The sequence below is a fragment of the Panthera onca genome, chromosome C1, assembly GCF_046562875.1.
Source record: "Panthera onca isolate mPanOnc1 chromosome C1, mPanOnc1 haplotype 2, whole genome shotgun sequence".
Taxonomy (NCBI): Eukaryota; Metazoa; Chordata; class Mammalia; order Carnivora; family Felidae; genus Panthera; species Panthera onca.
This window is the reverse complement of record NC_138346.1, coordinates 216,211,553-216,228,842: the sequence shown is the minus strand read 5'-3', so window position 1 is coordinate 216,228,842 and position 17,290 is coordinate 216,211,553. Positions and strand designations below refer to the sequence as shown.

The following is a 17,290-nucleotide window of genomic DNA, read 5'->3' as shown; positions in this document are numbered from 1 at the left end:
CCTTCTCTCCCTGCCCCTCCCCTGCCAGCGCTCTGCCTCTCTCTCTCTCTCTCAAAAATAAACTTTGGGGAAAACAATTTTTCTTTTTTGTAATTCTCAAAGAGGCCTCAGACCCAGGAAAAGGGAAGGACCAGTCTTGCCTCTTAGCCTCCTCGGAATGCATTTTGGGAAAGACTTCTCTGCCATTTGTAGACCCAGGAAACTGGAGCCAGATGTTGATGGGACACAAGTCTGGGAAGACTGTCCCAGGACAGCCTGATTCAATTCTACAAATGTTAAATGAACACCAGTCATTGCCGGACATTATCTGTGTGGTTGGGAGATGAAGGAGGGGGCAGGGGCACACAGATCATGAAGGCACAAACCTCTATCTGTAGAGGTACAGAGGGCAAGGTATCAGGGAGTGCTTCCTGGAGGAGGAGGTGATCCTCGTGCCCGTCCTCAGAGAACAGATGGAAGCTGGTTTTGCAGAAAGGCAGCTGGGGCCTGAAGAAGAGACAGAGATTCCTGAAAGTGGAGAGTCCCAGGCAGTCTAGCACCCAAGCTTGGGCTTTGGATGCAGGGTGAGAGCCGCCCTTTGTTCCCCAAGCCCCTGCCTGCCTGCCCTCCCACCGCCTGGGCCCCCCACGGCCTCCCCCAGGCACCCAGGCTGAGCTCAGCGGGGCTGTGGGGCAGGAAGCCGCGGCCCTTTCATCTCGCAGGTGGCTGGCATCCTGGCTCCCTCCTGCGGGGACCAGCTCCTGTTCCAGGGCTGGGATCAGAGGAGGCCCTGGGTGGCCTGCCGACCCCTGCAGACTTTTGATCCTTCCCCTTTTGCTCAGTGGCGGGAGCTGCCACCTGGCCAGGCACAGGCTCAGGCAGCAGCCCCTCGTCCAGACACGACCGTGGGGAGCCAGTGTGTCGATAGGAAGAACACAGGGCAGGGACTTGAGTGTATCACCCCGTTTCTCCTTGGCTACCCCATTCCGGTGATAAGCATAACATATCTACCCAACCCACCCACCTCGTGGGCGTATGGCAAGCATAAAGTGAAATATGAAATGGGAAAGCACTTAGCCCAGGCAAAAAAGAGGCCACCAGATGTCTTGGCAGGACCTGATTTTGGAGTCAGAGCCCTGGCTTCCAGCCCGGGCTCTGTCCCTCGCCAAGCGCAGGGCTTTGGGCAAGTCACAACTTTGCTCCAGTCTGCTCATTGTAGACGGAGGGCGCCCTGCCCAGCCTTGCCCAGCCCAGCCTGGCGGGCCAGCCTCCCCGGCTAGCACGGGCACCAAATGAGATAATGGCTGGAAAGTGCTCTGAAAAGAATAAAGTGCCGTGCCGATGTCAGGGATTATCATTATTATTAAGGAGCATGATTACCGCAATCCAGAAAAGCTGCCATTAACGAGAAGGCTCCTGTTCGTGTTGATTTAATTTCCTGGTTAACTGAGCGTTGGCAAGAAAAAAACTCTATGTTTCAACCCTTATTGAAAATCTTTTTAAATTATGCCAGTCTATTCTGTTGCCCTGGTCATGGTGCAGTCTTGGGTCTTTATTTATGAATGCATTGATTCAGTCACACATTTATTACTCTCTCTGACCATATCCAAAAATGCAGCCACAGACCCAACCCCCTCTGTGCCTGGGGTCCCAGGACTTGTGGTCGGGTATCCCTCGGAAAAGAGCAGAGGAGACAGGTCTGGGGAAAAGCATGGGATGGAACCTTCCACGTGGCTTTTTTCCTGGTTCCCTGGGGCATCTTAATATATTGTCATAGATTTCCTTACGGTTTAAGCGATACTTTCTGATTGGGGTAGAAGGAGTTTCTGGATTTATCCAGATGCATTACAAAGTGATATGATTGGGGGGGCGCCTGGGTGGCGCAGTCGGTTAAGCGTCCGACTTCAGCCAGGTCACGATCTCGCGGTCCGAGAGTTCGAGCCCCGCGTCAGGCTCTGGGCTGATGGCTCAGAGCCTGGAGCCTGTTTCCGATTCTGTGTCTCCCTCTCTCTCTGACCCTCCCCCGTTCATGCTCTGTCTCTCTCTGTCCCAAAAATAAATAAAAAAAAAAAACAAAAACAAAAAAAAAAAAAAACAACAAAGTGATATGATTGGGTTATTCTTTTCTTTTCTTTTCTTTTCTTTTCTTTTTCTTTTCTTTTCTTTTCAACAAAACTGTCAGGCCTGATGTGCCCAAATAAATGGCCTTGCCTTCTGGAAGGCCACAGAAAGCCATGGAAGGCACATGCTCTTTGCAGAGAAGTTACTGTCCCCACCAGGTCTCCTCAGTGTGTCACTATCGGAGTCAGTGGTGGGCAGAAAGGGACCGAGGGCGTTTTGAATAGACTCTCATGGGAAGAGGCTGACCCATTTCCATAGAACCATCTGGGGACAAAGTGAGCCCTTCACACGCAGAGTTCTTTCTGTCCTTAAGGCTTCACAGGAGGAGTTTCCAGAGGCTCTCCTGGTGCCCAGAAGTAATGTGCTGAGGGGGCTTCTCGTCCAGGGAGAAGCCCACAGGCTGAAGGGCACAGGGGTGTCTGGGAACTCTGTTTCCCCCAGGAGGAAGGGGGTAATGATGCCTGTTGGGGTGACGTCCAGCACGCTGTGATGAGGAGATGCGTGTAAAGCACAGAACAGGGGTCAGTGCTCCTGGGCAGCTGTTGGCATAAAGTCCCAGATGTCAGACGAGAGATATGTGTGGCCTTGTGTGTGGTCCTTGGTTACACACAAATCAGCCCCTGTGGTTCTCATTGGGGGTGGTTTTGTCCCTCAGGGGGCAATGGGTCATGTCTGGAGGCACGTGTAGTTGTCACAACTGGAGAGGGGGCAGGGTTTAAAAGCATCCAGTGGGTGGAAGCCAGTGCATAGGACAGCCCCACCCCAGAGAATGATCCGGTTCCAAATGTCAGCAGTGCTCAGGTTGAGAAAGCCTGGTGTGGTGTCGGGATGCTCAGCCTGTCTGCACCTGCTGGGGGGCACCCTTGGATGGGCTCCATGCCTCCTTCATGCTGCCAGTCTCTGTGCTCTCCCCGCAGAACCCCGACATCGTCCTGGTGCACTATCTGAACGTCCCAGCCATCGAGGACTGCGGGAAGCCGTGTGGCCCCATCCTCTGCTCCATCAACACCGACAAGAAGGAGTGGGCAAAATGGACGAAAGAGGAGCTCATTGGGCAGCTGAAACCCATGTGTGAGTAGCTGTGGCCCACCTGGCCCAGGGTCCTGCGCTGGAGGCCAGGCCAGCACCCAGCAGGTGGGGCAGAGGTCCCCGGGGGCCGTCCTGCTCGGACGACAGCGAACGTAGCTTTTCATAAGCGTCACCCCCACCCTACTCTCGCTTGATCCTCTAAGCCCCCTACACGGTGGCCAGGGCACAGAAGGTCAGCCCCACGTTGCAGATGACAAAAGTGAGGTTCAGAGGCACAAGGCCACATAAGCAGGGAACAGAGCCACGAGAGCCCTGCACTGCGGCCTCTTGGGCCACAGATGGGGGAGCAGTGGCTGTCCGGGGACAGACAGAGGAGGGGCTGACCAGAGCTGGCCTGCCTCCAGCCCCCAGCCCATCTGCTCCTGGACACGGCGAGGCTCCGGCCCCAGCTCCCAGACTCGGTGGCATGCAGATGACCGGAATTAGCTGGGTTTCATTTTGTCAGCAAAGTGATGTTCTCTGAAGCATCTGTCAGGTGCAGATCACTGAATGCAGAACACCAAGTGAGTCTGGAGAGCTGGGCAGTGGCTGCTGTCTCGTTTCCATGGGCAGCCGCTGGGGGCTCTCACTGGCCTCTCCTGCCGCCTGGACTCAGGAAGCACAGACACAGGTCTGCCAGACCCGAGAAGGGCCGTCCAGAGCACAGGGCCCAGGGCTCTGGGACACCGACCTCTGAGGCTCGACGCAAAGATGTGTCATCATACGGGACCTCAGAGAAGGGGTCACCAGGTCCCTCAGAATCTGTGCTACCCTTGGAAGGGGGGCTGCAGGGAAGAAGCCGATGGACACCATACACAGAGAGCAACTGAGGTGTCCTTTGCTGGGGGGCCGTGAGTGTCCCATCACTAGGAGTATCCGAGCTGAGGCACGATGGCGTCCGCAGTGACCAGCTAACCCTGAGAGTCCCTCAGCGCTCAGATTGGGGGGTTACCCCCCATTCTCAAAGTGGGCCGGAGACAGGAGATAAAGGGAAGGGAGACCCCCAACAGGCCGACGGCCCAGCCGCCCAGGCCCTGCTCCCTGCTGCCAGGAATCTAGAACTAGGAGGCCCAGGGGCTTCCAGGGCTCAGGCTGCATCCCATGGAACCCTCCGGAACCGCAGGTGTAACACACCCGTCTTGTTTAAACCTCCCGGTGTCCCCAGGGTGGGGGGCTCTCCCCACCTTCCTCTGCTCATCCCACCTTATCCGCATGCAGTCAGCATACACGTCGCCTCTTCCGCAGGCCTTGCCCCCCACTACTGGCCCGGCCTCACACCCCACCCCCACCACCCAGCTTCCTCGGGACCTCCCAGAAGACATCAGACTGAAGTCAGCCTCCCACGCTTAACCAGAAGGGGCCGCTCTAGCCCCTTCAGTATTCTGCACAACACCCAGAAACTTGAAGGACACAGCAGCTAATCCCCAGGAATCGTTCCTGTTCTCACCATCCCTCCGGGCCCTGCACAGCGCCGGGCACGTGAAAGGCCCCCTGTAAATATTTGTGGGATGGTTGAGTGGAAAGTGTCTGGGCCCAGCTTTGGGCCACTCCCCACAGGGACCTGAGCAATGGACAGAGGCCCCCCAGTGTCCAGGCCTGGGGAGCCAGAGCTGTTCCCAGATGCCCTCCAAGGCCAGCCTGGGGGCCCGGGGAGTCAGGGCAATGGCACCAGGGGTCCTCGCCTCAGACCAGCCTGTCCACCCCTTCCAATTCAATACTGAGGTGATGTCTACATGTGCTTGTACTTAACATTGGGTTTCCTCTCCCAGGGCCCATTCACGCCTCCTCTTTGACAGAGAATCGGCAGGGCCTGAGCAAAGGCTCCGGTAACAGTGGGCACCAGTGCCACCTGGGCAGGGCAGTGCGGTCCTAGCCGGGGAACCGGGAGGTAGACAGGTCCTCATTCTGTGACGGCTTCACTATGGGACCTCAGTGAAGTTAAGTCAGTCAGTTAAGTGGGGAGCCCGTCACCCTCTGCACCCCAGTCCCTTCTATAAAGTGGGAGAAAAAATCCAGAGTCCCTGCACCAAGATCCACAGTACCCAGTCCGCTCCGCCGGGCCCAGCTCAGCTCCCGGGCCTCTGCAGGCTGGGGCCACTGTTTCCTACCGGTTCCCGGGAGGTTCCAGAGACTACCTTAGCCAGAGGGCAGCCAAGGGCACATTCCCGGGGAAACAGATGCCATTCAAGGTGGCCAGCACAGTCAGAACCTCTGACCTGGGTTCTCCCAAATGCCTCTTAGCACACGCAGACGGTCCTTCTCCTGGAAGCCACCCCACTGCCACTGTCCCCCTTCTCCTATTCCGTCTGCTCCCTTTTTCTCTCCTCATTGCCTCGACCTGCCCCGCAACACCCCCCATACAGGAGCCTGCCCGTGTCAGACAGGAACACCACGTCCCTAGGGGCAAAGGGATTAAGCTCCATGAACTCCAGGGGGTGCAAAGCAGACCCGAGTCAGCCTCTGATGCTTAACTGGAGGGAGCCATGGATGCCTGTTTGAAAGTCTGCAGTGCATCGAGAAAATTATGTAAAACTACAACAAACTCCCCATAAATCTAATAACACTTGGCTCGCTGGTGTGTCTGGGGGCGGGGAGCAGAGCCGCGCGCAATTACTGAGCGTGCATGTATGTGCGTGGCTGTGGTTACAGATGCACACGGCCTGGAAACACAGCCCTGGAAGTCAGGCTCCAACCGAAGCCTTGCACGCGATGAGTCTTGGAACACACGTAGGGCACCGCGTTCAGGGGGAGCAGTGGTGCGTGGGGAGCCAAGAAGGCATCAGATTCGACTCCAAAATCAGGCGTGCCACCCGACGCTGGAGCCAAACACATTAGCTTCATCACATTTTCACATAAATCACATTCCTTCAAAGACTTCACAGTTTGATTTCCTGATGTTTCCAAATTTCTCTGCCCTGCGGCAGAACTGTCAGTGGTTTAATCAAAATGTTGTGCTTCTCGGTGGTGAAGGGAAACTCTGATCCGCAGCCTTCGCCTCACCTGTTGCAAGACGGGGGGCTCATTGTTCCCGGACCCCGGGAACCTCACAGATGCTGGCCTCTAAGCCAGACTGATGCCGGGAACCCTACCTAGATTCTTGCAATTGTGCCATTTGGTCTCATGGGGGCTTTTCCCATCCATCTGCCAGATGAGGGATGCCTCTTACAGAATTAAAGAAAAAGGAAAAAAAAGAAGAAGAAGAAGAAGAAGACAGGGGTGGGGGCGAAAATTAAGGTATCTGATAGGAATTCCCAGTATGTTTCCCATCTTTTGCAATCCCTCCTGTGGCAATTAGAATATGGGTGCCGCCATGACAAAGACCAAAAGAACGGTGGCGTAAACAAAAGAGAAGGCTATTTCACGTGCACATAGCAGTTCAAGGTAGGTATGGCAACGATGCAGTGTTGGGGATCAGCCACCTGGGCTCCCTACGGCCAGTTGCTCTGCCAACCAGGTGTTGCCCTCTTTTTCATGGTCCAAGATGGCTGCTCCAGCTCCTGCCATTGCAACTGCGTCCCGACCAGTGGGAAGCAGAGAAGACAAAGTCGAGGGCAAGCTTCTTCCTTTCAAGAACAGGGCCCAGAGGTTGCACACAATACTCCCACTCATATGTCATGGGTCAGAATTCGGTCATACGGTTACCCTTGGTTGCAAAGGAGTCTGGGAAGTGTAGTCTCTTGCTAAGCGCTACCATCCTAACATACTTTGGGGAACAGGGTTCTGCGCGTGAGTCATTCGGAGCTGAGTGGAGCTGAGCTCAGCCTGAGGTGTCCCTGCAGGGCCTCAACCGAGAATCGCTCATCTTAGGTCAAGGCCCGGGAATGATTGCCTCGGGTCCCGTCTGAGGGTTGGCGTTTATAGAAGTCTAGTGAACATGACCTAAAGCTCAGCATGTCTCCTCCTGGAAATTCTGGGGTCTGTTCCAGTGCAGCTGGTCTGAGGGAGCACCAGCTTGGGACCGGCAGTCTGCCACAGTGTGAGCAAAGGGCCGGGCAGGTGGAAGTCTGTCCTCCCGGATCAACTTGGAGTGGAGAAGAACGGGCACTCTGTGCCACAGTCCCGCCAAGCCAGTCCTGCTCGGTGATCCTTGGCCGCCCAGAACCACAGTGGTTCTGAACCGCTGTGCCCTGAACCTTCCACTCCTGGCTCTACTTGAGCTGCAGGGAGTCAGATGGGGCCCTTGGAGGGGTCCTCTCCTCGGAGCATCGGTGGCTCTCTGCCTGGTCCCACTCCTTGGCAGCCTGGGAGGGGACAGGCCTGCCGGCCACTTCCCAGCTAGCAGTAGATGAGGTTATGCCATCCAGAGTGAGGGATGAGGGCATGAGTTTTAAGCCACACTCACAGCCCTACCCTAAGAGGGATCGTGCCCCAGCTGTCCCGTGCAGGCGAGCACCCTGGCCGGCCAGGTGGCCCTGCATCACCAAGCAAGGCTCGGGCCTTCCTGCAGACCTCCATGGCCTCAGGGATCATCAGGCGACTCCACCAGCCACCTCTGGGTCTGGCTCTACTCGGACTGCCTTCCCAGGGTCCCAAGACCTCTGGGTGGGCAAGAGGAGGGCTAGCTGGGGAGCCTGCATAGCCCCAGGGCCTGCACCCACACGACGTGTGCGGCAAGTCCCCAGGACCCAGCGAAGGCAAGAGTGGCTGGAGACAGGGAACCCCATACCGCTGAGGAGTAGCTGATCCGGAAGAGAGGCTGGAGGGCAGTGGGCTCATTAGCAGGCACCCACCTCTCCCAGGGACTCCTCACCCCCACCCCCACTTGAAGCCGACAGAACCCTCAATGTCCAGACACCCCCCCCACCCCCGCCACCCCTTTCCCCACCTGTCCGAGTGGCTCTGCTGTTTCAACACCCAAGCCTTGGTTGCAGAATCAGTGCATCTGTTGTTTTCTCATAATTTTCCAGACAAAGACCAAAGATCCAGTAAGAGGGGCGGTGTTTATTTGTTTTGCTTTTTTGCTTAGATTGTAATCCTGGTGATTATAGAATATCAAGAAGTAAAATCAACAAAGGCTTTCCTTTCCTGGCCCTGCACGGATCCCCTTTCCTGGTCGATTAGCGCCACCTGGTGGCCCACGGTAGCAGAGCGGCTCAGAGATGTGAGTCCTCTGCAGTAGCCAGACCCGCCCACCCCCCTCCCCGCACGCAGCAGGTGTCAGGCGCCTGGGGACGTGGGGGCACTGTGCCGCCCTGCCTGTGGACCTAGTGTCTGGGATGTGATGGGAGGCCATCTGGGGCCTGCTCCGGGATCCAGGAGCGCTGGGCTCTGGATGAGGCTGGAGCGAGCAGAAGGGGCCCCAGGGAGAAGCACATCGACTGCCTTTCCTCTCTGACTCAGTCTATCCTGATGAGACATCACCAGCTGGAGCAAGACCAAAGGGCTGGAAGCTTCTCCCTGACAAGGGAGGCATCCCCCAAGTCTTGGCCAGAGTCTGTGGGTGTTGAGTCAGTTAGCAAAGTAAGTCACATAGGTGCTGCCCCCACGTAGCTGCAGGCAGGGGCACCGAGATGGGAGAGGGGCAGGGGAACAGCCAGGGGAAGGGGGGTCTGTTGCAAGAAAGGGTTGGAGGATTTCTTTCTGGTGAGAAATGTTCGCTTGGAAGCACTTTTGTCCCTGCTCTAAAGTTACGCTCTCAGGATAGGAGCGCGGGACCAGGAGTCCCGAATGAGCTTGGGCACGGCCAGGCTGACCGCCGCTGGGGCTCAGGGGAGCCAGAGCTGCATGGCTCCCCACCCGATGCTCCAAGGCCCACAAAGCCTGCGCAGAGATGTTGGCTCGGTGCCGGGAGCAGCGGTCGACATCGAGACTACCTGGGCAGATTGATCAAAGGCAGGCTCCTGTCCTACCCCCCACCCCAGCCCCTCGGACTTTCCGATTCCACAGGTCTGGATAAGATTCTCATGCTTTTTGAGAGATCCTAAAGCAGGCTCCAGCGAGAGGCCCACGGAGGATCCTTGTTGTGGAGATCAGGGTCAGACCCCTGCTGGGGTCGTGGCCCTCTTTGAGCATTAGTTGGTTCTCCAATCCTTGTGGGAGGGAAGCGGGCACTGGAGACAGCGCCTGTCTTGAACTTGCACAAAGGATTGGGTGTATAAGTAGTCCTGTGAAGTCTTCCCATAGACTCTTGGTCGAGATATGCTACCCTAGAATTTTCCTTGGGTTGAATTTCATGTCGGAGCCAGGTACATAATGGGGTCTTGCCAGACGTTCATGGACTTGAACTCATGAGACACGTGGGGATGCCATGAATGGAAGCACATCTGTGTCCCCATGGCAGGCCCAGGGCCTAGGATGGCAGTTCTGTCCCTAAGAGCAGGGACCCTCATCGGTGGATGGAACTGTGAGATCTGGAAGGTTCTGCCCTGCTCCCTGCCTGTGTCCACAGGATTTGGAGTCACTGGGGGAGGTGAAGACAGTACAGAAAGGCCTGGAGAAGATTTTCCTGCCCATTTTGCTTGTCCCTTTGGTTAGGAGCCAAACTCCTCAGGCACGGGGAGTGGGCAGAGTGGGTCCCCTTATGTCCCCAGCTCCTGCCAGCGCGCCTTCCTGGCACCTCCCACCCCGAGGCAGAGGAGAGCAGACAGGGGGCATCAAAGGCAAGTGGGTTTGGGTTTGCTTCCTTTCCTTGCTCTGCTCAGAGGATCCGGGCTTGGTTTGCAAACGTGCCTCTCTCCCTCAGGCTAAATTGTGTTTAGCTGATCTGGCCCCCAAGTAGGAAAACTGAAAGAGAAATACTTCTTTTGATTTCCTGTCTGTCCCTGGCTGCTTGGGCACCTCACACCCCCTGCTGCTGCAGAATCCTGGCTCTGTCCTCACCAGCCCCTAATTCCGCGTGCGTGGATGGAGTGTATCCTGTGCCCCTGTTGAGGACACAGCAGCCCCACCCACATCCCGCGCCTGGCTGCCACCCTGAGCTGACAGAGCCTTGCTCAGGGCCGGGGGCTGGTTTTGTGAAACTTAGAATTCACTGCCAATATTAAAATCTCCAGATTTTCAGCTTCTCTTTGAATCTCGAAGGTTCTGGTCCACCCAGTCGGGAGCCAAGAGGCAGCTACCCTTTTAGCGGCACCTGCCGTCCTGCGAGCAGGCACCACCTCCGGACGTGAGGAGGAGGCATGTGATGCCAGGATTCCTACAAGCCCAGGGTCTCGAAAGCCGCGAGACGGAAGCTGTCTGGAATCCCACGTGGTCCCCGCCCCCACTGCCAGCGGCCTGGAGGAGGCGCTGCTGGGCCGGTCACTCCTACCATCTCTGCCACTGAGTGGGGCCTTGGGAGATGGTCTGCTGTTACCCCTGAACAGGGGGAGAGAAGGTTCCAGAGCCCACTTGGCTCCCTGGATGTGGGACAACAGCTGGAGCTTCTCTCCTGGCCAGCTGGGCTTCGACATCGCTACACAACCAGGGCAGCGGGCACGTTCACCTCTTAGCGGGGCGCAGACTTCCCTGCCTCGGCAACAATGGCACTTAGCAAGTCGGGAGTCTGAGAGCCTCCCGCCAGCTCCTCAATGCCACCTCCTGGACCCGCTTAGCAAGGAAACACTCGGCCCGGGCTGCTTTTTGGGACACGGGGAGCCCCTAGGAGATCAGAGGTCGCCCGGGAGGCTAAGGGCTCAGGAGCCCGTCCCTATGTGGCCTGGACAGCTCAGACCGGCTCCCGGTCCCTCCTACCCAGAAGAAGCGGTACGTTCTCAGGCCCCGTGCCCTTCTCCACGGCGTGTCTATGGTCGGAACAAGGTGCCCCCCCACCACAGAAGATGAAAAGGGAGGGGTCTTGAAGCCCCACGTCCCCAGACTTCCAGAACCAGGAATTACAAGCTCCCTGGGGACTCAGCACTTGCGTCCCTGCGTGTGCACGCCGTCCTGCCCCCGCGCAGCCCCTGCACTCCTCCCAGTGAGATTCTGGAAATGTCCTCAGGCCCAGTAGGAGAAGACAGTTGAGGGTGAAATGGGGCAAGGGAACAGCATGTGTGTGTCTGGATATGAGACGTCAAATCTAATGAAGATTTTATCCAGTTGAACCCAGGAATCAGAAGGAGGGCCTTTATTCCCGTCAATAAGAACACAGTCAAGACGAAACTCTCAGAGCCTGCTAGTTCCCATTGGCCTTGTTGCCATGGAAACAGCCTTAGTGTCAACAACTTGCAGGAATCCAAACGGGCTCATTCACGTAAGAGGAGGCACGTGGCCTTGGCCAGCTCCCTCCCGCCCCGGCCTCGATCACGTGGTTCCTAAGTATGGTGACCATACGTCCAGGGTTGCCTGGGAACAGGCCGGTTTATACCATTGTGCAGCCAGATGATCCCAGCACCCCGTCAAGCCTCCAAGGTGACCGGCCTGGACAGCAGGCTAAATGGCCACCCTATTTATGGGTCTTTACTGAGTGTTGAGTACCTGGGCAGGAGTAGGGGATGAGCCCAGGCTGATGGGGAAGGAGGAAGGAACAATCCCCACCACCACCACCACCAGGCCTCTGTTTGGTGAGGGGGGGGCAGGTGTGGTTATCTTTGTCACCAACATTCCACTTGTCACCTGTATGTCATATACCAAGAAATCTCCTCCCGTGCAGAGAAGGCCAAATGTGGGCTCCGGCAGGCACTGTCTGTGGAGGTGCTGTAGTGACCCAAGCTCCAGCCAGAGTGCCCTGTCACACCTGTAGAAGTTTCTGCCCCACAGAGCAAACAGGGACAGGCGGCTAGCTCTCACCAGCTCCTGGAGTCACTATGGGATTAAGGGGGGGAGGAGAGCGGGGCTTTCCATGTTCTCGTTTCTGACTCTGTCCAGCTCCTCTCCAAAGTGTTCCAGGCTTGATGTTTCAGAGCAGAAAGGAGGTCTCAGAGCCCTCCGCCCTGGCCCGCCTCAGAGCTTCTAATGACACCGTCGAATCAGAATCCTGGGTGTGGGTCTCACGTATGTGTCTCTGAAGTCCCTTGGGGACAGTGACGGGAAGTCAGGTAAAGCATACCTCTTACACGTGAGGAAACTGAGGCCATGAGAAATCAAAGATCCTCCCAAGGCCACACGTATGTCAGGAAAGCAGCTGGAGCCCCTGCCCCCCGGCCAGCATGTCCCAGCCTGTCCCCACAGGCTCTTCTTTCTATACAGCTAGCTGGGACATTGAGCTCAATGGTTTGCTCTGCCCTTCCCGAAGTTTCACGGCTGCTTAGGGTAGCCATGTCAGGAATGGACGTTTGTGGTTTCTGCAGGACCCCCGGTCAGTGAGTCCCCTCCCACCCCACCCCCAGTGACTGGAAATCCAGGTGAGGAACCCCTGTCTCAGACCCAATCACTGTCCTCACAAATACCTCATTCTCCGGGAGGAGTGTTTCTTTGAATTCCTGTCTCTTGTAGAAACGTCCCCTAAACGCACCCCAGTGTGCCAAGAGAACCCAGGCCAAGCAAGCTCCTGGGGACCCTGGCAGCCCAGGTGTAGATGCAGGGATGGGCTCCTCACACAGGACCCCCTCCCTCTCTTGCTGACATCCATTCCAAGAGCAGGTCCATGGCAAGTCCCACCTCCCACTTCCTGCCCCGGGTTGATGGCCCTGCCCGGGTGCCCACCTGGCCCCCTCCACGGTCAGGGTGGGCAGCGGGCTGGGGGACCACACCTGGCCCAGCCACAGGTCCCAGGGTCTCCTGCATGGTCACCACCTGGGGAATTGGACACCCTGTCCCTCAGAAATGAGTCCAGCTGTGATTGGAAGGGAAGTTCAGTTTCCTAAGGAGTAGCTCTCTCTCCTCCAGTCACTAATTAACCTTCCTGCCGTTCTTTGGTCCCCAGAGGGTTGCAGGCTCGGGAGGCCCTGAGAGGCAGGTGGCTTAATGGGAAGAGCTAGACACGGCAACCGCTCCCCACCCCCACTTATCTGCTGTGTGACCTTGGACAGGTCATGTGACTTTCCTGTCTTGGTCTTCATGTTAATGAAATGGGACGAGAATTCTGCCTCAAAGGATTGTTGAGGGATTAGAGACATAACCTCTAGACCAGTGGGTCTCAAACTTGAGCCACCGTCGAATCCCTGGGGGGCTTGTTAAGACCCAGACCTAAGTCCCATCAGCAGAATTTCTTATTCGATAGGTCTGGGTAGGGCCTGGGGATGAGCATTTCTAACAGGATCCCAGGTGGTCAGACTGCTTCTGGGACCACAGCCTGAGACCCGCTGCCCAATGCCCTGTCCACATTAATGCTCCGGAGGGGACGGATAATATTGTTACTCGTGTCCTTTTGCAACGTAGTCAACATATAAAGAGCCTAGCGCAGTGCCGGGTTCTGGAAAGTCCCTGATCTCAGGGCCTCTTGAACGTGCACACACATATACACACAATAAGTGTGCAGTGTGCACAAGGCAGGATTGGGTCTCTCCTGGGGCTTCTAGGGCTCCTGCCAGTAAGCTCTTGGGGCTTCCACAACAGAACACCACAGACTGGGGCACTTCGGCCATGGAAATTAATTTCCTCGCAGTTTGGAAGCTAAAGTCCAAGATCAAGGTGTCAGTGGGGTTGATTTGTGGTGAGGCCTCTCTTCCTGGCTTGCAGACGGCTGTCCCTCACCGTGCCCTCACATGGCCTCCGCGGTACGCACACACATTCCTGGCGTCTCTCTTCTTCTTACAAGGACATGAGTCCTATCAGTTCAGGTCCCCACCCTTATGACCTCATTTCACCTCAGTGACCTCCTGAAAGGCCCTATCTCCAAACACAGTCGGATTGTGGTTAGGGCTTCAACTTAAGAATTTGGGGGCACGCGATTCTGTCCTTACAGGGCGTGACAGGCCTAGCCTGCCTCGCCAAAGCTCCGCCCCACCCCCCACCTCCAAGGCTGGACCGGAGCAACCATAACCCACGAGGCCATAGCTAGCCGCCAGCACCACATGGCCGTGAGCCCCCTCCCCGTCCCCAGCCCCCTCTCCTAGATCCCAATGACTCTCTTCCCAGTGGTTGGCCGCCTCTTGGGTAAGTTGTTCATCAGAAGATACCCTCCAAAGCATGGCCACATGCTGCTGTCATTGATTTCATTTTGATTATTCATATTAGTGGGATTGTAGCTGCCTAGCCATGGGTGGTAATTAGGGTAAGTGTTGAATACAGGCCAGGTCGGCACCAGAGTGGGCTGGGGGTTCCTGTGACAGCCACCCCGGCCCCTGTTCTGCAGGCCAGTCTTCATGCAGGATATGCTGCGGGCAGCCCGGCCAGAGCCATGGCTGGTCCCACGGCAGCAGCGGGACCCCTGCAGGGGGAGGGGGGTGGCACAGGAGCACCCCGAATACCCCAGTTTCCAGTGGAAAGTGGGGCCCTCCTGGCCCCTCCAGGCTTGGCCCACCCATACCTGCCTTCTCCCCCAGTGGTACCCTCCCCTGCCCAGCCTTCCAGGGGCCACCCCCCAGGGTTGTGCATGGGAGACCCCCCTCCCTGGGATTCTGTACAAGCTGCACTCCTCCCACTTGAGGTGGCCGCAGATGGATGGGGGGCTGATGGCTGGGGAACTGGGAGCCCGGTGCCCTCCACCAAGACTTAGCAAACAGAGGGGACAAACGTGACCCAGAGCCACCAGGAGGTTATTTTGCTGGGAATTCCCTTTTCTCCCCTGCCCGCCTCCCTCCCCACCCCCCCAGGTCATGACCTTACATTTAATCAAGTGTATTTTAAATGCAGTTTCCATTTTGCTGCTTTTGCAAAGAGGGAAGGGCTGGAGACAGAAGGCCAGCGCACGTGTTCATTAACCTTCCCTCCATAAAACGCTCTTTTCCCATAGAAATCTCCTTCCCCACTGATTCATTACGTGTCGGGAAGCAGAGCATATGACATGTTAAAAGCCGTCTTGATAGTATTTGATATTCAGTACTAACAACTCACCAGCTCCGAGGAGGGGGCTTCTCTCCCAGCCCCCACTGGAGGGGGAGGGACGCAATCTGCATATTGAATGTGCCAAGACAGTAGGCAATTTGCATTAAGCATCCAGAAATTCTCCGCTTGCAATCTGTCACCCTTCACTGGGTTTTCATTTTATAACCTTAACAACAGAAGGAGGAGAGCAAGAGGCAGAAAGAACGCTGTAAGTGTGCCCGCATGGCAGGGCTGGAGAGGAAGCCTGGGACAAGCCGGCCGCTGTCAGCGCAGAGCGGGGCTCAGAAATGCCAGAAGACTCCAGCAGGGGTGCCTGCCACTCACTCGAGGGATAAAACAGCCCACCCCACCCCACCCCCAGACCCACAACTGGGCTGCCTGTAGGATGCCCTACAGTTCCTCTCTCCAGAGAGCCAAGTTCAGACCCAGGTGGGGTTTTTCCTGAGAACACCTTGGTCTGCCTTTGCAGTGAGCATCTGCTCTGAGTCCTTCCCAGAGGTAGGAGAGGCCATGCTGTTTCTGGAAGGTCTTCTGCTCTCTCCCAGACTTGCAGGTAAAAATTCAGGCTGAGGACAGAGCTGTGTGTTCCCCATCCTGACTGCCCGTGAGGAACTCCTGGGAGCTTTAAAAAAACAAAACAAAACAAAAACCTGGCAGGGCACCTGGGTGGCTCAATTAGTTCAGTGTCCAACTTCGGCTCAGGTCATGACCTCAAGGTCCGTGGGTTCGAGTTCTGTGTCGGGCTCTATGCTGACAGCTCGGAGCCTGGAGCTTGCTTCGGATGCTGTGTCTCCCTTCCTCTGCCCCTCCCCTGTTTGCACTCTGTCTCTCTGTCTCTCTCTCTCAAAATTAAATTTAAAAATGTTAAAAAAAATTTTTTTTAATTAAAAAAAAAAGCCTGGCACCACCCCAGACCAAGGATATCATAATCTCTGGGCTGGGGCAGGGGTGGGGACATGCTCTGCCCACCCCCCACCCCAGCCTCTGCTTTCCTCTCTATAAAATGAGGAGTCTAGAAAAGACCCTCAGCCAAGAGGTCCCGGGCACGAGGCCAGGCCAGTGGACCCTGGCCTTCACTCCTGCCTTGACCAGGCTCCTTCTGCTATTATCTGTCTTCCATATTGGATTTCCAGGCAGAGGTTTATTTGAGAAAAGGGTCCCACAGCTGTAATGAGGTCTGCAAAGCCCTGGCCTGGGCCTTCCCTTTCAGCTGCCGGGGACAAGCTGGGGCCTGAGCCAGCAGGATCACAGACCTCCTGGGGCTGCCGAAGAGCTCCCCAAGGGATCCCAAGGCAGCAAAAAGTAGGCCGGAAACCCCAGCACTGCCCCCGGCTGCACATGCCCATCACGCAGCACTCTGAACAGGCACCCAGGACCGCAACTCCAGGCAGCTCAGCTGGCTCAGGGACAGAAGCCACTCAGCAAGCCCCCGTCCCCTCGTGATGACCCACCAGAATCCAGGGCCCTCTGGCAGCAGGGCCATGGGCCTCATCAGAACCAAATACCTGGGGCAGGTGCACGGACAAGGAAAGCAGCACATGGCGGGATTCCCAGCACATCAGAACCCACACACGAGGGGTTTTCTCTGAAAAACGACTGGAGCCCTACATACAGGTGCTGACAAGGAACGGCAGCCATGGAGCTCTCTGCAGGGTGTTCCAAGGCAGAGCCACCGGCGGCTGTCACAGCAAGCAGCTTCCTCCCCAAGCCCAGTTCCCACGGGCATCAGCCAGGCCGTGGAACGAGGCCGGCACTATCGTCGTCATTAATGGTCAGCACAACAGTACCGGGCAGGTGGATGCACTTTCCTCCTGGCCGTCCCATGAGGCACACGCTAGTCTATTCCCATTTTACAGGTGAGGAAACTGAGGATCAGACAGGTTTAGAGACTTGCCCAAATTCACACAGCAAGACTGCAACCTGGACTCAAATCCAGATCTGAATCTGACCCAGCTCCTACTCTCTGTGTAGACCCTCTGCCTCCTGGAGCCTCACAGAGCCAGGGCAGACACTGGGCATTGTGACCGTTCTTCCCCTGGACTCCGTGTGAGAGGAGCTCCGCCAGGGGAGAAAGGAAGTTGTCTTTGCGTTGGCAAAGCCACTGGCCTCTGCCTAGCATGACCCTGCCCTGCTCCTCTTCCCGGACCACCTGCTCCCACTCGCCCCATTTCACAGTGAGCCGGGTCCCTTTGAGAGCCCTGGGCACTGGCTCCAACCCCAGGGCTATGGATTCCCTGCCTCTGGAACCTGGCCCACCAGCAGCCACCAGAGAGAGCCG

General features: G+C 56.7%; 2 protein-coding genes across 17 annotated transcripts in view; both read left to right on the top strand.

Annotated features, from left to right (window-relative positions):
- VAMP3 (vesicle associated membrane protein 3) overlaps positions 1-17,290 on the top strand; it is a 160,711-nt gene that overhangs the window by 39,591 nt on the left and 103,830 nt on the right. The gene's annotated exons all lie outside the window — the stretch shown is intronic.
- The window catches only part of CAMTA1 (calmodulin binding transcription activator 1), an 852,124-nt gene that overhangs the window by 741,926 nt on the left and 92,908 nt on the right, over positions 1-17,290 (top strand). For all 16 annotated transcript variants that reach the window (XR_013557729.2, XM_078452487.2, XM_078452488.2 and 13 more), the window contains one exon: positions 3,018-3,171. Coding sequence is in view for 15 of the 16 variants with exons in the window: in XM_078452487.2 (XP_078308613.1) it covers positions 3,018-3,171 (154 nt within the window). In the remaining variant the exon portion in view is untranslated. The remainder of the gene's footprint in view (positions 1-3,017; positions 3,172-17,290) is intronic.